We start from the raw sequence: 23,268 nt of genomic DNA on the forward strand, positions 1-23,268 counted from the left end.
CTGGATCCACTGGGATGGGCCTGTACTCTGAGTATACAGGGACTGGCCTGACACTGGGGTGGGCCTGGAACCTGAGTCTTTGGTGGGGCTATCTTGGGTCTTGTGTCCACAAGGCCTGGTCTGGAGTCTAGGCCTATAGATGTGGTCCTAGAACCTTGGCCCACAGGGCCCAGCCTGGCACCAGGGTCTGCTGGGCTGGGGTCTAGACTCTGGGTTTGCTGGAGCAGGCCTGAACTGTGGGTCAAAACTGGAGCCATGAGCACTGACCTGGAGCCTGGGCCCAGTCTGATGCTGGGTCAGGCATGGCGCTTGAAACTGCAAGGGCTGGTCTAAAGCTTGGGATCCTGGGTGCTAATGTGGAGCCTGGAGCCATGGGGGCTGGCCTGGAGCCTGTAGCTGTGGGGGCTGGCCTGAAAGCTGGGTATGCAGTTACTGACATGAAAACTGGGTCCAAAAGGGCTGGCCTGTGTCCTAGGTCTGCTGGAGTGTTGGGACACGTGGTCTATCCTAGAAGGTGAGCATACAGAAAATGGCCTGGCACTGGGCAGGCCTGGAGCCTGAGTCCACAAGGGAAACCCTAAAGCCTGAGGCTATGGGGACTAGTCCCCCAGTGCTTAGAGTGGTCTAGAGCCTGGAGCAGACAGGACCAACATGGCCCTGCGATGGGCCTGGAGCCTTTGTCTATGGGGGCTGACCTGGCACTGGGGTTAGTCTGGGGCTTGGGGCCATGAGATCTGGTTTAGTACTGGAGCAGACCTGGAGGCTTAGTCTGCAGGTACCAGCCTAAAGTGTGAGGCTGTGGGGCCTGGGCAGTGTTGGGTTTTACTTGGATGGGTCAGGTATTTGTCCAAGGCAAAGTCCACTCCTCACTTCCTGCACATTTCCCCAAGTGGAAGGTATCTCTCAATATACTGTGCTGCTTGAAGCTGGGGAAGAGGTGATGTGGGTAATGTAAAACTGTCTTTCCTACTGTCTTCACTATATCTTTTGTTATTTCTATGTTACACACAGGTACTATAATCTATTACCTGCTTTCCTTAGTTCATGTAGTTATTTTTCTGAATGAATGGATACTTGTTCAAATTGATGGATCTCCAGGGAGACAAGTCTGGAAAGTACTATTCCATCATTTTGCTCAGGGATCACCACCACATGCTGTTTCTGACAGCTCTGCATCTCTATGATGTCAAAAGCACATGAACAATAGATAAACAAGTGGTGTGGCTGTATTCCAATAAAACTTTAAAAGTAGTTGGCCAGCCTCTGGGCCATAGTTTGCCAACCCTTGCTCTATAGGGAAGGGTAAAATTAATCATTTTAATTGTGATGGCTACTTGTTATTTAAGTGTTAAGAAGGAAATAAACAAGGACCTCATACAGAACCACTTGGTATTTGTACTTTTAGATAAGTAAGGGGCTCACCCTGGAGAACATTTAAACTGAAGGATGAGAAGTAAGTAGCCAGGTAGGAGTGTGGGAAAAGTATTCTAGAAAAAGACACATGAAGTGCCTGAGGTGAGCAGAATCTTGACAAAACATCCCAAAACTTAGTGCTTCCATGAAAAACCATTTTGTTATATTTCAAGATTTAGTGAATCAAAATTTAGATGGGGTCCAGGTCGATAATTCTGTTCCATGTGACTGTGATGCAGATGCCTTGAGTATGCCAGATGGTATTGAGCTGGCCTGTAGGGTCTGTATGGAGTATCAAAGAGACCTTCAATGACAGGTCTGGCACCTTGGTAGGGATGACTGAAAGACGGGGTTCAATGGAACCAGAGTTCCCAAATGGGGTCTGGCCAACATGGTAGTATCAGTAGGCGAAATTCCTGCATGTTGACTCAGCCTCCCAGAGAACCATTCCAGGAGACCATGATAGAAAGTACAAGGCCTCTATCTCTCCTTGGAAATTGCACAGTGTAACTTTTGCCGAACTATGTTGGTCAAGGAAGTCATTTAAAGCCAGCCAAAGGCCAGGCACGGTGGCTCATGCCTGTCATCCCAGAACTTTGGGAGGATGACGCAGGCAGATCACTTGAGGTCAGGAGTTTGAGACCAGCTTGGCCAACATGGTGAAATCTGGTCTCTACTAAAACACAAAAATCAGCTGAGCATGGTGGAGCACACCTGTAGTCCCAGCTTCTTGGGAGGCTGAGGCAGGAAAATTGCTTGAACCTGGGAGGCAGAGGTTGCAATAAGCCGAGATCATGCCACTGCACTCCAGCCTGGGTGACCGAGTGTGAGACTCTGTCTCTAAATAAATAAATAAAGCCAAGATTCAGGGGTAGGGAAATTAGATTCCATTTCTTGATGGGGTGATGAGGAATAGGGCAGAGGACTAGCAAATAACTTGTAGTCAACTTTAACCTACTAAAGTATGGTCTATAAATGGAAAAGGCCGTGTGGGCGCACCAGAGTAAGAGGAGATTAAGGTGGAGATGTAGGTGGGAGTCTGATAAGATAGGACCTCACAGGCCATGTGAGGGGCTTGGAGTATGCTTTGGGGAAGTCACTCCTGATGTTGTGTGGAACATGGACTGGAAGGGGCTAGTAGAGGAAGGAGGAGACGGAGGGAGCTTCCACATAGCTACATGACAGATGGTGGTGATCTGGAGCAGGGAGGGGCAGTGGAGATGGGCAGAAAGGATGTGATTGCGTGAGATATTGGTGGTGGCATTGACAAGACCTACTGATGGACTGGTTGTGGGAGGAGGGGAGTAGGGAAGAAAGAGGATTCAAAGATGACTTCCATGTTTGTGTCTTAATGCACTGATATTGAGGATGTAGGGAAAGGCTGGTGGGTGGGGGAACAAGCTTTTGAAAGACACAGGATCAAGGAAGACATTCTGGGCAGGTTAAGACAGATTTGTAATTTGTCTGCATAAAGGTGATAGAAAAACTTAGACTGGGTGAGGTAATCCATAAAGAGAGAAAAAGAGCGCTCAGGACAAGGCCCTGAGGAAGCCCAACCCCAAGAGTTTGGGTGAAGGGACAGGGCATGTAAAAGGAGACTAGGAGGAGAGAAAGCTGCTTTTAGAAAGTAGACTATGCAGAGTGCTTGTGAGGGTTTAGGTAAAACGGAGGCAGAACTGTACACTGAATTCAGTAACATGAGGTGTTTGATGACTGTGATGGCAACAATTTCAAAAAGTGTGGCATAGAGGACAGGCTCAATTGGTTGAGTGAAATGGGGGAGCAGAAGGTATGAGAAGCTGGCCCTAAAGGGGCTTAGGATGATCACTAGAGAGGGCTGTTGGGTTAAGGAGTGTTTAAGGTGGGACATAGAGCATGTGGATGTTGACGGCAACAGTTAAGGTGGCAAGAGGAGACAGATGGGAGGGGGATCGGGAGGAGGACCCCTGAAAAAGCACCACCCATGAGAAAAGAGGAGGGATAGGACCTTTGTAGGAGGAGGGACAGGCCTGCAGCCCAACAGGGCTCAAGAAAAACAGGAATGAGGCAAGTATAGAGGATTATGATGGCTAAATTGATGGGAAGATGATAGAATTTGAATCTTTCTTGGTGAAATGAAGTGAAACTATCAGCTAGATGTGTGTGGAGCATGTTCTCAGAAGGTATGAAGTAAACATTCACTTTGGTGTGAAAAAGCAAGTTAAGGAAACAGCAGAAGGGCAGGGCAAGGCTGAGCTCTGAGATGGTCAGTTTAGAGTAGGATGCTGGGCACTCAGGTGTGTGTGTGTTAAATGGAGATCTGCATGCACCTGTCTTTCCCCCATTAGGATTCAGGAGCTGGGATGGAAATGCTTACTGCAGTGTTGGGGTTTTGCCAGGGGAGTATAGGAGGTGAGAGAAAGATGGGGCAATTCAGATGATATGCACAGGAGAAATTGTAGTGATGAAATGTGTGGTCTGAGGATTAATCTGACCAAGATGGAAACTGAAAACTGGAGGTGACTAGGGAGGGATTAGAAAATTAGAGGTCTTGACAAGGTAGAAACTCCAGCATGGTGAGGGGCCGGGCAGGGAGGTGTATTGAGCCAGACAGGAGTGCTTTGGAAATTAAGAGGTGGAGCAATCTCAGGAAAAGGCAAAGTCAAGGCTATGACCTGGAGTTGCTGGCCAGAGTTAGAGGAAGAGGCTTAAGAGGTGAGATCTGGGGTTAGCCAGGCTGGAGGGCAGATGTTGGGGAGGATAGTGTGACCTAGGAGCCAATGTCCTTAGTGAACCACAAGGCCAGTGGCACCTGCCAGACGGGAAAACAAGCATGACAGGATAGCGCCTTCCAGGCAAGGGCCTTTTGAGGAAGGGAGGGTAGGCAGTGGTCTGGAAACTAAATGCAGAGCAATGTGGTTCCCACTGGCAGCCCTTGGTCTTGGAAAAATGGGAGTGGCTGGTGGGGGAGCAGCTGTACAGATTAGGTAGACAGACAGACTCCTAGAGGGGTAAATTACATTCTTCTCCTTAATGTCACCTTTTGTCAAACGTTATCTAGATTAAACCTCAGTATAGGCAGGCTGCAGGGAATGGACATTCCAGTAGCCCCTGGGGTCCCAGCCTGCAGCAGCTTCATCTGTGCTTTGTGCACTTGGTTCTCAGTCATCTCTGCAAGGGACCCTGAAGCCTGGGAGATCAGAGTCACTCACCATTGATGACACTGCTAATAGATCCCTTCCCTGAGGATCCGGTCCTCGGCAATTCTGGACCCAGAACTCATTCTGGATGTAATCCAGGTCAACATTAATATCATTTGGAGGGTTCCTTTAACACTCAGTCTTACTCTGCTGGAGTATCCCAGTGATCAGTCCCTTATTTTTATTAAATTTGCTTTTTATTTAGGTCTCTGGAGATGGTTGAGGAGCCCATGACTTTCCTGTATGATCCCTTGAACATACCTTCCAAGTCAGTAGATTTCTTCTCAGGCAGCCTTCCTAAAAATGTTTCATTGCGGTCAGTTTTGAGTTCATCTCATCACCTAGACCTTACAGTCCCTGGGTAGGCAGGCAGTGGGTGATAGAAGCTCACACTCTATGCTTCTCCTCCTCTTACTCATTCCCACCCTGCTGAGGTTTAAGGAAAGCCAAGGATCAGGACCCACTTAAGCTTTCCTTGGCCTTGTTAAGTCCAATCATCTGGGGGGGGAAGAAGAGAAATGCTCATTGCAATCTTTGACCCCCCACTAACTGCTGTGGTGACTTTGAGCCAAGCCCTTGGCCTCCTTTTCTTTATCTGCAATGTTGCTGTGATTCGTGTGGTGAGGTTAGAGAGGCAGCACTTGGGATAAGCGTGCAGAGATGCGTCCAGCCATATGAAAGTACAGGATGCTGTGTGTGCTTCCTGCTTCATAGCACATTTTGTTTCTTGGAAGGTGAGTGGCCCAGCTGCCTCCCCAAAAACACATATTTCTGCCTTTCTCAGCGTAATCAGCAAGATGTTCCCACTTCTCAGCATTGCACTTTTCCCTTGAGTCTGCTAGCTGCTGGTGCAGAATAAACACTTTGGGCCCCTCCCTGTCCTGAGACAAAGCCCTCTGTGGTCATCCAGCATATGGCAAAGCTGCTACTTCTGGGCTGGAATATTTGAGGCAACAGTGACTTCCTCCTTCCCCAGTTACCTGGACACTCAGAGCCGGCCAGTGAAACATACAAAGGGAGGGGAAGAGAAGAAGGAAGCCATATTTCAGTTTCAGTTTATTTCACAGAAATGTTTTGAAATCCTTTATCTCTAATGGAAGCACAAACGGGTGTGGGGGAGTCAAAAATAGGGGAAAAATTTAGTCTGTAAGCAAATCATTAGATGGCATCAGAATTTGAGCCAGAGTAAAAATGCTGGACCTTGGCCCTTATCAGACAGAGAAGTGCAGCAGATCTCAGGTTGGGGGATTCTATTTAAAACCTGTTCAGTTCTGAGGAAGAGGAGTATGGACAGGGCAGAGGAAAAAGGAAAAATGGGAAACTCCCCCATGGACTTAAGGCCCCAGCAAAAAGAAACCATGTGCTTTCTCCCTGCTTCCCCACTTCCCTTCTGACTTGGGCAAATGAGGCAGATCGAGCTCCCTTTAGGGCTGGAGGCAGTCTGCAGGGGCCAGCTGGGCAGAGAGGAAGTCTTCTCAAAGGCAGCACTCAAAATCCAAAATCAAGAATAGCAGTGGGACTTCAGGAAGGACATGAAACAGGAAAAGGAAGCTCCACACCAACAGCTCCCTGATGAAGGGAGTCTGTGTGCCTAGGCTTTTCACGAAAGTGCTGCTGTCCTGAGTTGCACCCGTCTCCCCACCTAGGAACCCACCATGGACATTCTCAGCTGATATGGTGGCAGAGGATACCCTCCTTTCACTCAGGATGACAACCCGTGGGTGGGGTTTTCAACAAGTATAAAAAGCTCCTGGATAAACAAATCCCAAACAGGACTCTCACCCACAGTCCCAGTCCTCTCTCCTTCTTCAGACATCTGAAAAACAGAACCAATGGGTTTACAATATCTTGTTATTCAGCACTAATTCCAGGCTGTGGATGTAGGAAAAGCCACGTAAACAGGGAGGGGAGAACAGGTGAATGACCCCAATGGTTTGAGAGCAAAAGAGCAGAATAATTGCCTCTGATTAAGTAAACAGAGAGTAGTATTAATAGATCTGTTCCAGAAATACTACAAAATAGAAGAGTATGTGAGCACCAGACGCACGTGATAAAGACCATGCTCTGGAAGATTCATTCCAAGGAGTAGAAGCAGTATTTGCTCAAGGCATTTAAGGAGAGCACGGACTCTGGAATGAGGGGAGAGAAAAGATAAGACATGCATAAACAGCTGGCAACACTAAGGAAAGGATTTAAGGAGAGGGATCTCTTTGTTAGAGAACTTAACATTACCCTAGAAACAGCAAGAGTATCATCAGCCCCAGGAAAATCTACCTCTGATGTGGAGACCAGGCTTAAGAAAATCCCCTAGAACCCAGAGAAAAAGTGCCAAACAAGGAAAATGGCCAAAGAGAACATTGTAGATACAGAGATCGGACAATGAGAATCCAGAGTCTTGTTGAGTGATAAAAGGAAAATACTAACAGAACGCGTGTAACAGGAACACCATTTTAGAGGAAACAAGAAGAAAAGTTTCCTAAACTCAAAAGATACTACACCAGAAGTGGGAAGTACTCACTGTGTTCAGGGGAACAAAAAGATACAAACTGAAAAACAACATCAGAATGCTTTTCACGTGAAAAACAACATCAGAATGCTTTTCACGTGAAAAACAACATCAGAATGCTTTTCACGTGAAAAACATTTGTAAGGTAGGATAATTAGGCCACTTACTACAACACAAACTGTATGTCTATCTAAATTGATGTGCAAAAGCAGGGATATGCTTGGATTTACTGGAAAACCATACAGGTGTTTTTCAGGAATGCACAAAATGAATCAAAGTAAATAACATCAGGAAAATTGTGTAAGAAATCTGTGAGCTGGTTGTGAGGCAGTGGGTCCTATTATGTACAAATTTAATGCTAAGTTACTGTGTTATGGCTATCAACATGTTACCGATACATGGAAATGTGTGTAATATAAAAAATAAATAATTTGATTAACATGATAGCCCCCCAATTCTAGGTCATTCCATGAAAGTTAGATAATAGGGAGTATGGGGAAGAAGAATAAAAATGTGCTAATTATGTGAGGGGATGAGTAGCATGATTTAGTTTTTGAAGATGGTAAGAGTCTTCGTGAAATTTTACTACTTTAAGGGACATACCAAAGCAACAGATTCTGCTGAATATGGAAGAATGGGAAAGAATGTCAGGGAACTACAGTCAAAGGTAAGAAATCATCATAATATTAACATCAAAATTGAATGTCAAATGCATTAGAATTATTTAATTGACTAGATTATCTACAATGATCATAATTACCAACTTCAGATTATATATAGCATGATCTGCAAATGTAGGATGAAATTAACAAAATAGATTGAGGAGTGCAAACACACTTCCTTTGGTGCTCGACAGATAAAATGTCAGCTTTTTTTTTTTTTAAATTGAGACGGAATCTCACTCTGTTACCCAGGCTGGAGTGCAGTGGCGCGATCTCAGCTCACTGCAACCTCTGTCTCCCAGGTTCAAGCGATTCTCCTGCTTCAGCCTCCCAAGTAGCTGAGACCACAGGCACATGCCACCACACCCGGCTAATTTTTTTGTATTTTTAGTAGAGATGGGGTTTCACTGTGTTAGCCAGGATGGTCTCGATCTCCTGACCTCATGATCCGCCTGCCTCAGCTTCCCAAAGTGCTGGGATTACAGGCGTGAGCCACTGCACCCAGCCAAAATGTCAGCTTCTAAGTATGCATATCTGGATCTAAAGAGAATAAAAATGAAGATGATGATGAAAACAATTAACATTTGGGGGATATTTACTGTGTGGCAGGCAGTATTATAAGTTCTTTTCATATATTAACATATGTAGTCCTTAGGACAACCTTATGTTATAGGGATACTATTGTCTCTATACTCCAAATAGACCCAGCACAAAGGCCAAAAATATAATTGATATACTTTGCATAACAGATAAATATTGTACTCTGGAAATGCAGAGAATATACCTTTAAGGGCTCAGGAAGCATTTACCAAATTAGTTATATATTGGACCTTATCAAACCTCAGTAAATCCTCTCAAATCTTCTAGTCCCCCTCAGAAATCATAGATCACATTGTTCTAGACTACCTCATGTAGTAAAACTAAAAATATATGACAGGGATAGAAACTCTGAAATGGTCTTGTTTATGTGTTTTCTTACTGTTTGAATCTTGTACAATATGTATGTATTCTATGGTCATAAAATGACAGTTAAAAAGTAAAAAACGTTTTTTTTCTTATATGTATACAGAAACTAACCCTAATAAATCAAAAAGCAAAACAAAAAAGGATTCTTGGGTGGGCAAGGATCCATCCCAGGAGGAATACTGGGGTAATCTGTGGAGTTGAGGAAAGATCTCTTCTCCAGCCCGAAATGAACAAAATCAGAGCAGAGCCTGCCTGCCTGAGTCTGAGCCATGTGCTCACATGGATCCCCCTGTGCTGATTAGAATATGCAGTCTGACTGGTCAGGCCTGGATCCTCTGCCCTCACTGTGGCCAGGGGAATGGAGAGCTGTGCTTGGCAATCTCACCAGATCAAGATTTGGGGAAGCAGCAGTTCTCTAAGGGAGGTGGCAGTATATAGCACAAACACCTGATGTCCACCACAGAGGAAAAAGCAAGGCCAGGTATACTACCTACCCCTTTGTTCCAATAGGCATGTGTGATTCCTTAATTCTTTGGTGTATGAACTACAGGTCTACTATCTTCAACCATAAGATTTGCTCCATGGTACTATGCAGTCTCCACGAGGATAATATTCCAAAAAGATGTGTCACCTGCATTTCAATCACCTCCTCTTTAGTTTCTTACCCTCCAAACCAACGAGAGCTAAGAAAGCCATTTTGATCTCAGGCTACTGGTGATGTATTTCCCACTCTTCTTTCCCCTGGTTACTACCCATCACCCTCCCATTGCTCCACCCCTCCACATGGTACCTCATTAACTCTGAGTCTCAGTTTCAGTGTCACTTCCTAAGGGAAGCATTCTTTATACCCTGACCTTCCAGACCAGATTAATTTCACCTTTTCTTCAAATCACTTATGGCCATTTCAAATCATTCATTCGTATGTGACTTTTTGATTAGTGTTTTTGTCCTCATATACTCATCAATGTTCTTGGATAGAAACAATAGAAATCATTGGGTGTGGTGCCTCACGCCTGTAATCCTAGCACTTTGAGAGGCCAAGATGGCTGGATCACTTGAGGTCCGGAGTTTGAGACCAGCCTGGCCAACATGGCAAAACCCCATCTCTACTAAAAATACAAAAATTAGCCAAGCGTGGTGGCGTGCACCTGTAATCCCAGCTACTCAGGAGGCTGAGGCAGGAGAATCGCTTGAACCTGAGAAGTGGAGGTTGCCATGAGCCAAGATTGCACCACAGCCCTCCAGCCTGGGCGACAGAGCAAGACTCTGTCTCCAAAAAAAAGAAAAGAAAAGAAAAGAAAGAAACAATAGAAATGGATTATGGTATATTTATGACAAAATTTATTAGGAAGCTCACAGTTTTAATGGGAGGCTGGAGAACAAGGATGAGACAGGGATGAGGGTTGGTGAGGCACAGCCAGCATCTTTCTAGGGATAGTGGGCTTAGGATGCTGCCACCTGAGCCTTCAAAACTGGGTCTTTACCGTTGTGCTACTGGAACCACCACCACTGGCACTCATTACTGGCCTACTGAACCCTTAACTCTGACCATATACCTTGTGTCACTTCTCCAAAGTCAGTATTCTGAGCAGGAGCATTTCATTGGCTGTGCTGTGCTTTGGTCATAAGCCTCCTTTCAGTTACCCAAGGGCCAGAGAGGGAATATCTGCCCACTCTTAGTTTCACAGCAGAAGAGGGACTTTGCTTATTAGTATTCTTTTCAGTGGCCCAGAATTGGAAGCCACCAAAATGTCTCTCAATAGGTGAATTTCCCTGACAAGAAGTCCTTTGTGCTAAGTCCCAAATGGCTCCAGCTGGTTGCTCTCTGCCGGTGGAACCTCCTTCTCCTTCCCCCATAGTATATTTGTCTAAATCAGTGGTTCTCAACCTTGGCTCTGCATTCAAAGCATCTGGAAAATCTGATGGGGATTAAGTGGACTGGTTTAAAATTACGTGGCAGATGGCAGATGGTGGTTTGTAGTCTTCTTCCTGCTTAAAAAGGAAGACCAGACCCTTACCTCTCTCTCCCTCTCCTTGACCAAAGGGATTCTGTCTGTGAAAGAATTTTATGAAATGCAAAGTTTTATTCAAATGTAAATGATAACCTTTACCTTTACTTCATGAGATGCCAAAGATCTTTTTATTTTTAACTTTTTACTATGGAAACATGAAACTATATAAAAGTAAAAGTAAGCAGAATAACGTAAGTCCTTAATAGCCCCATCATCACCCAGCTTCGAAAATTATCAAATCATGGCCAATTTTATTTTATTTATAACTTCAGCCTCTGCTCCCTCATTGACTTATTTTTATCACGTCATTCACAAATGTTTTAGTATGTATCTCTAATAGATAAAGAACCCTAACAAAACAGCCACCATACTATTAGCACCTCAAACAATGATCAATAAATTTGTTTGGACAAATTAGGATTCAAATAAACCAACTGCTTCAATTGGTATGTTTCCTCAGTCTCTTAATGTATAGATTCTGCCACCATGTCTTTTTTCCCTTTGTAATTTATTTATTAAAGAAATCACGTCATTTTTCCTTTAAATTTTTGTTCATTATATATTTCACTGTTTGTATTCTCCTGATTTAAAACAAATCTATTTTTTAGAAGTTTTACATCTACAGAAAATCTATAAAAATAGTACAGAGAGTTCCCATATACTCTACCTACTTTACCCTATAATTAACATCTACATTATTATAAAACATTTCTTATAATAATAGATCAATTTTGATACATTATCATCAACCAAAATCTATGCTTTATTCAGATTTCCTTAGTTTTTCTCTAATGTCCTTTTTCTTCTCTAGGATACCACATTCCATTTAGTCATGTTATGTCTTCTTAGGCTCATCTTTGTTGTGAGAATTTCTCAGACTTTCATTATGCTTCATGATTGTTATAGACTGAATATTTTTGTTCTCAAATTCTTACGTTGAAATCCTAACTCCAATTGTATTGGTATTTGGAAGTAGGGCATTTGTAAAGTTATTAGGTCATGAGGTCAGAGCTCTCATGACTGAAATGAGTGACTTCATAAAAGAGACCCTAGAGAGCTCCCTCACCCCTTCTCACACGGAGGTTTCAGCACAAGATTATCTTCTATGAACCCAGAAGTGGACCCTCAGTAGGCACCAAATCTGCCAGTACCTGGATCTTGTACTTCTCAGGCTCCAGAACTGGGAGAAACCAAGTATTTATTGTTTCTCAGCCGCCCAATCTGTGGTATTTTGTTCCAGCAGCTGTAATGGACTAAGATAATAACAATTTTGAGGCTTACTGGTCAGGTATTGTGTAGAATGTCCCTTCACTGGGATTTGCCTGGTGCTTTTCTCATGGTTAGAGAGGGATTATGTCTTTTTGGAGGAAAACCACACACAAAAGTACCATTTTCATTACTTCATATTAAGGGTACATTCTACCAATATGACTTGTCAATGATGATTTTAACCTTGATCATGTGTTCAAGGTAGTGTTTGTCAGGTTTCTCCACAAAGTTACAAAGTTACTCCTTCTCCTGTTTTCATACTGCACTCTTTGGAAAGAAGTCATTATTCACAACCCACAAGGAGTGGGGAGTTATGCTCCAACTCCTTGAGGGCAGAGTAGCTACATGAATTATTTCCAGTTCTTTTGCACAGGATGTTTTTCTCTTCTCCTCCATTTATTTACTAACAAATATTCATTATTTATTTGTATTATCAGTATGGGCCTGTAGATATTTATTTGATACTTCAAGTTATAATCCAATACTACTTATTTTGTTGCTCAAATTCTTTCAGCTTTGGCCACTAGAAACATTTTCAGTTGGTCCCTGTGTCCCTGTTTCTTTGACACACCTCCATCGATATAGATTTTTGTCCTTTTTTATTTGGTGAACTTCCTTAATTTCTGGCATCACAAGATGCTTTAGGCTTATTATATATCCATGTTGCATATTTCCAATGTTAGAATCAGCCATTTCTCCAAAGGGCTTTGATTCCTTTTATGGAAAATGGTGTTAGAAACCAAAATGTGGCAGTTGCTGTGTTTGTTGCTATTGGAATATCATTGCTTCTAAGTCCACTCAGCTGACAGAGGAAGGAAATATGTGTGCACACTAACCTTTGTATGTACACATATGTGTGTGCATGTGTGTGTGTGTATATATATATAGCCATATCTACATCAAGCTAAAAATGAATTCATACTGATGTTTCAAACTCTAATCTATTACTACATAGATCATTTTAGTCTCTTCCTAATATTTTAAATAGGTATTCGTTTGAATTTCTTATAAATTGTTAGATTAAGATGATAGTTCAATATTTTGGCAGAAATAATCCAAAGGAGGTAGTGTGCTCTTTCATCACAATGTGTATAACAACTGTCTATTCATGATGTTAGCAACCAATGATAATCATTCCCTAGATTCCATTAGTTCTCTAAAGTTTAACAAATGTTAAAATTTTGATTGGCTCTGTCCTTCCTCTTTGACTACCTGGAATACTTTGTGAGATAAATTTCCTCTCATTCCCTAGATTCCATTAATTCTTTAAAGTTTAACAAATGTTAAATTTTTGATTGCTTCTGTCCTTCGTCTTTGATTACCTGGAATACTTTGTGAGAAAAATTTCCTCTCAGTAACTATGTGGTGGCCCTGAGGAAGAGCTCACATAAAAAAGGCAGGATAAATGCTTAGTTCTTTTCATTATTATTTTTAAAATAATAGATTGGTTTTCTAGAATCCTCCCAGGCTGACCACAGAGTTATTTTTGGCTCCAGGTACCATTATGAACTTGGAGCAGCTCTTTAGGTACATGGCTCAGCCCTCTACCTGCAGCCTTGAGTCCTGGGCATTCTGCCTTAGGATAGTGGAATGGGGGATGGTTGGTGGGGGTGGGGAGGTGGGGCAGAGGCAAAGAAGGATTTGAAAGGGATGGCAAGCTTGGGGGCTCTAAAGGATTTCCATATTCATCATATTCATCTAGAAAAAGCTCTGATCTCCAAAATCGTTAAAACTCGTATAGCTGTTGCCTTGGTTTTACAGTTTTTCATGTTGCCTTCGAAATCTTTGAAGTACATCTTTAAAAGTCCATCTTTAAAGTCTCCTCAAGTAACCAGGAAAGAAAGAACAGCCTGAAGATCTGGAAAGGGCATGTTTGATCCTAAATCATTAAAGGTAGCCTATCTAGGAGAAAAACCAAGTCGCCTTTGGAATGCTAGTGGAAGGCGGAAGGCCCTGGTCCTCCACCCTGGTTATTAGTTACCTAAAATACATTTTAAAAACCACATATGACCCCCTGCATGACCCCCATACATTCTGATTCAATTGGTCTGTGGTAGGAAAAAGTGGCAGCTTTTAAAAATTTTTATAAGCTTTTCGCGAGGTGACTCTAATGTTAAAGCAGGGCTATTTCCAAACCCCCTAGAACTCCAGCAGGCTAATGACAATTGTGTCATACCTACAGACTCATCACCTTAATGCAGTTGCTTCATGTTATTAGATAATATCTCTGCCCTGCAACTCAGAAGACTAAGCTAGGAAAGATGATGTCATACAGTCTCATCCCTCCTTCGAACACTGGAGCCTGATGAGTGCAGCTCATTTCCAACACTTGGGTCTTTATTTATTATTATTATTTTTTGTAGAGATGGGGTCTCGCTATGTTGCCCAGACTGGTCTCGAATTCATTACCTCGAATGATCCTCTCACCTCGCCTCTCACAGTGCTGGAAATATAGGTATGAGCCACTGTACCCAGCCCTGGGCCCTCAACGTAAGACATAGCACTGTGCCCCAACCCTCAACTCCAAGAATGGCTACATTTACCTTCTGCCTGGCAGTGTTCTAAGTGCTTTACATATCTCAGCATCCCTAATAGGTTGGTATCATCTCCACTTAACAGATGGGCTGCTGGGATCTGAGGGAGTTAAGTGACTTGTTAAGGGCACAAGCCTGTTTCTGGGTGGGTCCGGACTCTTTCCCACCACATGCTGTCACTTACAGGCTGTGACTGACTTTATGCCCAGCCCCCCTCAAGGAGCTGCCTCCTGCTTTCTATTGCATAATCAATATTGACACCTGGTATAGGGGCGCTCTACAGGTTGGGGAAGACCTGGCCTGGAGTGAGGGATCCTAAATCCCTGCTCCTCAACATCAGGCCCTGAGTAGGCCTCTGCCCTAATGGTAGGGTAACCCACCCTCCTTCACAGCTCAGAGGTGTCAGGGTGTGTGAGGGAAAGACTAGAAAGCCTAGAAAGCTGCTTCTACCTCTCACCCCTCCTCACTCCCAGTCCTGGGCCACAGGATTTCACTCACAGCTCCTTCCACCCCCACACTTCCCCTGAAAATCTCACTGCCCTGTGACTTCTCCATGTGCCACTTCCTGTGCGTCAGACCCCCACGATCAGCTGCCCACTGCCTATGGTCACCCCAATTCCTAACTAGAACTACACTTACCACTGCTCACCCTTCTCCTACTCTCCCCTTCTCAGAAAATGACACCACATCCAGGAAACTCTGAACCACCACTAGCCCAGAGCTCCCTCTTCCCCATTCACTCAGTCACCAAGTCCCCTCAGTTTCACCACTCAAGATAGTTAGACCATGGCGCCTCTCCATCCCCATTTCCCTAGGATGGGCCTTGGTGTCTGAGGCCAACCCTGCCTCATTTCCTCCAAACGCCCACCCAGGCCTTGTGCTTTGTGTACCACCACACCCAACCAAATGTACTTATTGCTTCTTTGGCTCCCAGCACTCAACTGAGAGCCCCAGCTCTTCCTCACCTGCTGGGACACTTCAGCTGACTCCAGATTGTGACGTAGGCGTTTATGTACCAGCCTTGCTCCAGGTTCAGGGCGCTGCCATACCTTCAGCCCCGCCCCGCCGCAAGCCTCATTTCCTCCGAACCCAACCCAGGCCTTGTGCTTTGTGTACCACGAAACCCAACCAAAGCTACTTTCCTGACTTGCTCTTTCGGCTCCCAGGAATCTTTATGTACTGACCTTGCTCCAGGTTCAGGGCGCGGCCACACCCCCAGCCCCGCCCCACCGCAGGCCCAACCCAGAGGCTGCTTTCGGTTTCCCTAGCGTTCCTGGGCCCTGGACTTTAACCAGGTCTGCAAGTCCCGCCCTGATTAGCTGCCTCCCGCACCAGTCCCGGCGCCGGGTCCTAAGGCGCCTAGGTTCCTCCCCTTATTCCTGCAGGGATTGGGCCTTGCGGCACCGCCCAGGCTCGGATTGGTCCGAGGGGAGACCCGCCCCTCTGCCCACTTGGGTCTTCCGGACAGCAGAGGAGCAGTGTCCGGCCATGGCCGGGGCCCGCAGGCTGGAGCTGGGCGAGGCCCTGGCGCTGGGGTCGGGCTGGCGTCATGCGTGCCATGCTCTCCTCTACGCGCCGGACCCTGGCATGCTCTTCGGCCGCATCCCGCTGCGCTACGCCGTACTGGTGAGAAGGGGGCGCGCCCGGCCACTTTCTGCCTAAGCCCCGCACCCTCTCTGGGGGACTCTTCTGGGGCTCCCCTGCCAATCCCTGCCTCCCCCTCTCGCAGATGCAGATGCGCTTCGATGGACGCCTGGGCTTCCCCGGCGGATTCGTGGACACGCAGGACAGCAGCCTAGAGGACGGGCTGAACCGCGAGCTGCGCGAGGAGCTCGGCGAGGCGGCGGCCGCTTTCCGCGTGGAGCGCACTGACTACCGCAGCTCCCACGCCGGGTCAGGGCCACGCGTTGTGGCCCACTTCTATGCCAAGCGTCTGACGCTCGAGCAGCTGTTGGCTGTGGAGGCCGGCGCAACACGCGCCAAGGACCACGGGCTGGAGGTGGGGCCAGCCTGGGACTCTGTCCCTTTCCCAATTTCCTCTTCTCTACCCCAAGAAAGCATTCCTGGAGAAAAGTCTGCCCCTCTGACCTTGCCCTCTCCCCAGTTTTCTTGGTGGAGTTGAGATCGTGGTCATCTCTACTTTGAATTAGTACTGCCAACCTGGGCTTTGTGTAAAGGTCTTTCCCACCCTTTACCAGGAGAGATCCTTTCTAGAACACACTCATCTGTGTCTCTCTGCTGTTCCCTGTTGACAGTGTGATAGATGATCACATTATCTAGGTGTGGCAACCTAGGTTTTATTCTTGGGGTTTGCTTTTCTTGTGTAGGACATGTGGCCCTGATATTTCAGGCAGGGCTAGTAGGTAGATTATGTATGAAAGTGGTTCTGAAAATTTGGCAGGTAGCAGAATCATCTGGGCGTCTTATTAAAATAGCGATTTCTCTCAGCATTCCTGCATTGGTGGCGGGGCGGGGGGAGAGGAAACCTGACAATTTGCAATTTTCAAAAGTTCCCAAATAATACTGATGCAGATAATCCGAGGACCACATTTTGACAACCACTGGTGAAAGGGTATGAATACATCTTTCAGACAGGAGCCATTAGAGGTTTAGAAGCAGATGTGGGAAAGATTAACTGATAGAGCTAGATAACATGTTTTGGGTCATTTTCCTGCAGAAGGTTGAGCCAATAGGCTTTAGTGAGGTGTGAACCTTGGGCCTGTTTCTGCTGGAGTATTAAGGGGTGAGGCCTCTGCTCTAGAAATATCTGCTGGAGAGAGGATGGAGTTAAGGGAATGAGCCATCTGGGGCCCCAGTGTCTCCTGTCTCCTTCCTTTTACAGGTGCTGGGCCTGGTGCGAGTGCCCCTGTATACCCTGCGGGATGGTGTGGGAGGCCTGCCTACCTTCCTGGAGAATTCCTTTATTGGCTCTGCCCGGGAGCAGTTACTTGAAGCTCTCCAAGACTTGGGACTGCTGCAGTCTGGCTCTATTTCAGGCCTTAAGATTCCGGCTCATCACTAGAGGCAGCCCTCCATGGACCCATGGAAACTGAGATGAGGACCTTGGTACTAGGGAGGGAGGGAAGGACGTGGGAATGTTTTCTTATTGGACCTGAGAGATGACACATGATACCAGATTAAAAGAAGGAGAAGTGTGTACCATATGTTTTGAGCAGAGGCCCCTCCAACTCATGGCATCAGGGGCGAAGATTCACAGCTCATCCCAGGCACCCTGGCAGGTTCTCAGAGCCTGCCTCCTCCCTGTTTATATGCATACAGCCTAGTAACCCCCAGGCATGCAAATATACAATCTCTAACAACACACAGCCTGACACCTTCCCCTGGTCATGTCCAGTGTAACCAAGTGGCATTTGTCACCATTCCCTGGTCCCTGATTGCAAGGAACTTCTGAAGCAAGGGTGAGTCCTTCCCACACTCCTCCATGGCTGCCCTCCAGGGTCTAGCCCAGCCTATTAGGGAGGATAGAGAAGCAGAGGACCCCCTGTGCTTCCTGAAAATAGACTTGCTCTTGTCTTGAGTGGTGACCAAGGCAGTTGGCTCTTAAAAGGTGGGAGAACAGCCCAACCAATCCCCAGTCCTTTTCTTCTGAAACTGACCAGGAGGGGTAAGGAAGTGGCTAGGTCTCCTTGGACGGAGCATGGACGTGAGACCTGTGAGTACTGGTGTGTCTCCTCCAGAGCTTCCATCTTTGGGATGCCTGAGACTCTGAGACTATCAGAAGGGAATTGACCCACCCCAATCTAACGCTGCCCTGCCTTCACTTCATGTACATAAAGGTGGTATAAAAACATAGACTGGAGGAGGTAATCCATGGAAAGACAAAAAGAAGAGGACTCAGGACAAGGCCCTGAGGAAGCCCAATCCTAAGAGTTTGGGCAGAGGGAACCAGGAACGTTAAAGACAGTAAGTGGACTATGTGGAGTGCTTGTGAGGATTTCACTACGTCCATTGAATTCAGTAACATGAAGTGTTTGATGACTATGATGGCAGCAATTTCAGGAAGGGTGGTGTGGGAGGCAGGCTGGATTGGTTGAGTGAATGGAAAGTGGGGGAATAGAGCCTGTGAGAGGTTGGCCCTAAAGGGGCTCAGGTTAATAACTAGAGTGCTGTGGAGTCAAGGCATGTTTGAGATGGGAGGTAGGGCATGCCAATGCTGATGGCAACAGTCAAGATGGTGTGATGAGAGAGGTGGGAGGGGCATGAAGAGGAGGACCCCTGAATGAGCAGAGTTCATGAGAAAGGAGGAGGGATGGGACCTTTGTAGGAAGAGACACAGCCCTGCAGCCTCACAGAGCTCAATAAAACAGAAAAGGACAAGTATAGAAGATTAGGATGACTAAAGTAATGGGGAAATGATGAAGGAGTTTGAATCTCTTCTTTGTGAAATGAAGTAAGACTATCAGCTAGATGTGGGTGGAGCACGTTCTCAGAAGGTATGAAGTAGATGTTTTCCTAGGTGTTGAAATCAGGTTGATTAAGGAAACAGCAGAAGGGCAGGGCAAGGCTGAGCTCTGAGATGGTCAGTTTAGAGTACGATGCTGGGCACTCAGGTGTGTGTGTGTTAAATGGAGATTTGCATGCACCTGTCTTCCCCCCATTAGGATTCAGGAGCTGGGATGGAGATGCTTACTGCAGTGTTGGGGTTTTGCCAGGGGAGTATAGGAGGTGAGAGAAAGATGGGGCAATTCAGATGATATGCACAGGAGAAACTGTAGTGATGAAATGTGTGGTCTGAGGATTAATCTGACCAAGATGGAAACTGAAAACTGGAAGTAACTAGGAAGGGATTAGGAAATTAGAGGTCTTGACAAGATAGAAACTCCAGTATGATGAGGGGTTGGGCAAGGAGGTATATTTGAGCCAGACAGGAGTGTTTTGGAAATTGAGAGGAGGAGCAATCTCAGGTAAAGGCAAAATAGAGGGTATGACCTGGGGTTGCTGGCCAGAGCCAGGGGAGGAGCCTTAAGAAGTGAGATCTAGGGTTGGTGAGGCTGGAGGGCAGGGTGAGCCTCCACGTGGGTGCTGGAGCAAGAAACCAACAGATGTTGAGGAGGATGGTGTGACCTAGGAGTCAGCATCCTTGGTGAACATGAGGAGTGGCCACAAGGACAATGGCACCTGCCAGAGGGGAAAGCAGGCATGACAGGATAGCATCTCCCAGGTGAGAGCCTTTTGAGGAAGGGAGGGTGGGCAGTGGTCTGGAAGCTCAATGCAGAGCAATGTGGTTCCCACTCTCAGCTCTTGGTCTTAGAAGAATGGGAGTATCCAGTGGGGGAACAGCTGTACAAATGAGATAGACCCCTAGAGGTTAATCGTCATCTCCTAATCTCACCCTGACCCTTTTGTCAAATGTTATCTAGATTAAACCTCAGTATAGGCAGGCTGAAGGAAATGGACATTCCAGTGGCTCCTGGGGTCCCAGCCTGTAGCAGCTTCATCTGCGCTTTGTGCACTTGCTCTCAGTCATCTCTGCAAGGGACCCTGAAGCCTGGGAGGTCAGAGTCACTGACCCTTGATGGCACTGCTGACACACCCCTTCCCTCAGGTAATTCTGGATGCATAACTCATTATGGGATGTAATCCAGGTCAACATTAATACCACCTGGAAGGTTCCGCCCTCAGCCTCACTCTGCTTGAGTATCCCAGTGATCAGTCTCTCAGGACCTGCCTACTGGGCAGCTCATCTCTCCACTTATTTACATTAAATTGGCTTTTTATTTAGGTCTCTGGAGATGGTTACATGGGGAGGAGCCCATGACTTTCCTATATGATCCCTTGAATACTCTCCAAGTCAGTAGATTACTTCTCAGGCAGCCTTCATAAAAGTGTTTCAGTTTCACTGTACTGGGGTTTGTGTTCATCTCACTCACATAGACAGTCTCTGGGTAGGCAGACGGGGGGTGATACAAGCTCACACTCTGCATTTCTCCTCCTCTTAGCCATTCCCACCCTGCTGAGGTTTAAGGAAAGCCGGGGATGATGACCCACTTAAGCTTTCCTTGGCCTTGTTAAGTCCAATCATCTGGGGCAGGAAGAAGAAGAAGAGAAATGCTCATTGCAATCTTTGACCCCCACTAACTGCTGTGGTGACTTTGACCCAAGCCCTTGACCTCCTTTTCCTTCTCTGAAATGTTGCTGTGATTCCTGTGGTGAGATTAGGTGAGGCAGCACTTGGGATAAGCGTGCAGAGAGGCATTGAGCGGTATGAAAGTACAGGATGCCATGTACTTTCTGCTTCACAGCACATTTTGTTTCTTGCAAGGTGAGTGGCCCGGCCGCCTCCCCACAAACACCTGTTTCTGCCTTTCTCCGCATAATCAGCAAGCTGTTCCCACTTCTCAGCATTGCACTTTTCTGCTGGTGCAGAATAAAACCACTTTGAGCTCCTCCCTGTCCTGAGACAAAGTCCTCTGTGGTCACCCAGCATATGGCAAAGCTGCTGCTTTGGGCTGGAACATTTGAGGCAACAGTGACTTCCTCCTTTCCTAGTTATCTGAACCCTTAGAGCCGGGAGCCGGCCAGTGAAACAGACAAGGGGAGGGGAAGAGGGAAGCCATGTTTCCTTTATGAGTTTCAGTTTATTGCACAGAAATGTTTTTGAAACCTTTGTCACCAATGGACTCATGAATGGGTGTCAGAGAGTCAAAAATAGAGGAAAAAAAGGTAGTCTGTAAACAAATCACTGGATGGCATTAGAATTTGAGCCAAAGTAAAAGATGCTGGAGCTTGGCCCTTATCAGAGAAGTATAGAAGAGCCAGGTAGGGGATTTTATTTACAACATGTTCAATTCTGAGGAATATGGACAGGGCAGAGGAAAAAGGAAAAATGGGAAACCCCCATGGACTTAAGGCCCCACAAAGAGAAACCACATGCCTTCTCCCCCCTTCCCTTCCGGCTTGGGCAAATGAGGCAGTTCATGCTCCCTTTAGGGGCGGAGGCAGTCTACAGGGGCCAGCTGGGCACAGATGAAATCTTGCAAAGGAACCTTTCTTACACTCGAAAAGCAAGAATAGCAAAGGGACTTTGGGAAGGACATAAAACAAGAAAAGGAAGCTCCACACCAACGGTTCCCAGATGGAGGGAGTTTGTGTGTCTAGCGTTTTCACCAACGTGCTGCTCATCCTGATGCACAGATGCAAACTGGAGCTGCTGCCTGTGCCCTCACCATGGGCATGTACCCACCACAGGCATTCCCAGGTGACGCAGGAGCGGAGGATTCCCTCTTTCCACTCAGGATAACAACCCCTGGATGGGGTTTTCAACAAGTATAGAAAGCTCCTGGATGCAGCCAAGACTCTCACCCACAGTCCCAGTCCTCCCACCTTCTTCAGGTCTCTAGAAGACAGAACAGATGAGTTTACAACATCCTGTTATCCTCACTAGTCCTAGGCTGTGGATGTAGGGAAAGGCCAGGTAAACAAGGAAGGGAGAACAGTTGAATGACGCCAATTGTTTGAAACCAAAATTGCAGAACTGCCCACAATTAACTTAAGTAAACACCAAGGAACATAGGTCTGTTCCAGAAATACTACAAAATAGAAGAGTATGTGAGCACCAGATGCACGTGATGAAGACCATGCTCTGAAAGATTCATTCCAAGGAGTAGAAGCAGTATTTGCTCAGGGCATTTAACGAGAGCACGGACTCTGGAATGAGGGGAGAGAAAAGATAGGACATGCAGGAACAGCTGGCAACACCAAGGAAAGGATTTAAGGAGAGAGATCTCTGTATTGAAGAATTTAACATTACCCTAGAAACAGCAAGAGCATCATCAGCCCCAGGAAAATCTACCTCTGATGTGGAGACCAGGCTTAAGAAAATCCCCTAGAACCCAGAGAAAAAGTGCCAAACAAGGAAAATGGCCAAAGAGAACATCCTAGATATAGAGATCAGACAATGAGAATCCAGAGTCTTGTTAAGTGATAAAAGGAAAATACTAACAGAACGTGTGTAACAGGAACACCATTTTAGAGGAAACAAGAAGAAAAGTTTCCTAAACTCGAAAAGTACTACACCAGAAGTGGGCAGTACTCACTATGTTCAGGGGAACAAAAAGATAAAAACTGAAAAGCATCAGAATATTTTTTGTGTGAAGGAAATTTGTAAGGTAGGAGAATTAGGTCATTTATTACAGCACAAACTGCATGTCTATCTAAATAGACATTTAAGTGCAAAAACATGGATATTACTCGTAGTTTTACTGGAAAACCATACAGATGTTTTTTATGAATGTATAGAATGAATCAAAGTAAATAACTGATCAACAGGAAAACTAGGAAATTTGTGAGCTGGTTGTGAGGCAGTGGCTCCTATTATGTATAATTTTAGTGCGACGTGCTGTGTTAATGATAGCTGTCAAACAATATGTTAGCATTTGAAAGGAAATATGTATACTGGGAGCATAGTAATTATTTTATAAAGAATAACAATAAATCATTTGATTTTATGCTAGTTCCTAGATTCTCATTTATTTTAGTAAAAGTGAGGAGGGAGGAAGCAGCATAAAAATGGGCTAGTTTTGCTGAGGAAATTAGCATGATTTGGTTTCTGAAAATGGTAAGACTTGTGAAATTTTACTATTTCAAAGTACATACCAAAACAATATGATTCTGGCTGAATATGAAAAGATGAGAAAGAATGCCAGGGAATTACGGTCAAAAAGTAAGAGATCATCGTAATATTAATATCAAAGGCCCTAGAATTCT

The 23,268-nt window shown here is 45.6% G+C and overlaps 1 protein-coding gene and 2 long non-coding RNA genes across 3 annotated transcripts; all 3 read left to right on the forward strand.

Moving 5' to 3' along the window:
* The first annotated feature begins 3,557 nt into the window (after positions 1–3,557).
* LOC126947227 (uncharacterized) lies at positions 3,558–23,009 on the forward strand. Its single transcript, XR_007722968.1, has 2 exons — positions 3,558–3,689; positions 19,113–23,009. It is a non-coding gene; the product is annotated as an uncharacterized LOC126947227 (long non-coding RNA).
* LOC126947229 (uncharacterized) lies at positions 11,792–14,526 on the forward strand. Its single transcript, XR_007722971.1, has 3 exons — positions 11,792–11,932; positions 13,769–13,900; positions 14,371–14,526. It is a non-coding gene; the product is annotated as an uncharacterized LOC126947229 (long non-coding RNA).
* On the forward strand, positions 15,414–23,009 carry NUDT16 (nudix hydrolase 16). Its single transcript, XM_050777927.1, has 3 exons — positions 15,414–16,167; positions 16,271–16,540; positions 17,384–23,009. Exons 1-3 carry the CDS (start codon positions 16,030–16,032, stop codon positions 17,561–17,563), a joined length of 588 nt encoding a protein of 195 aa, XP_050633884.1. The 5' UTR covers positions 15,414–16,029; the 3' UTR covers positions 17,564–23,009.
* Positions 23,010–23,268: the final 259 nt, after the last annotated feature.

Source organism: Macaca thibetana, chromosome 2 (assembly GCF_024542745.1).
Source record: "Macaca thibetana thibetana isolate TM-01 chromosome 2, ASM2454274v1, whole genome shotgun sequence".
Classification (NCBI taxonomy): domain Eukaryota; kingdom Metazoa; phylum Chordata; class Mammalia; order Primates; family Cercopithecidae; genus Macaca; species Macaca thibetana.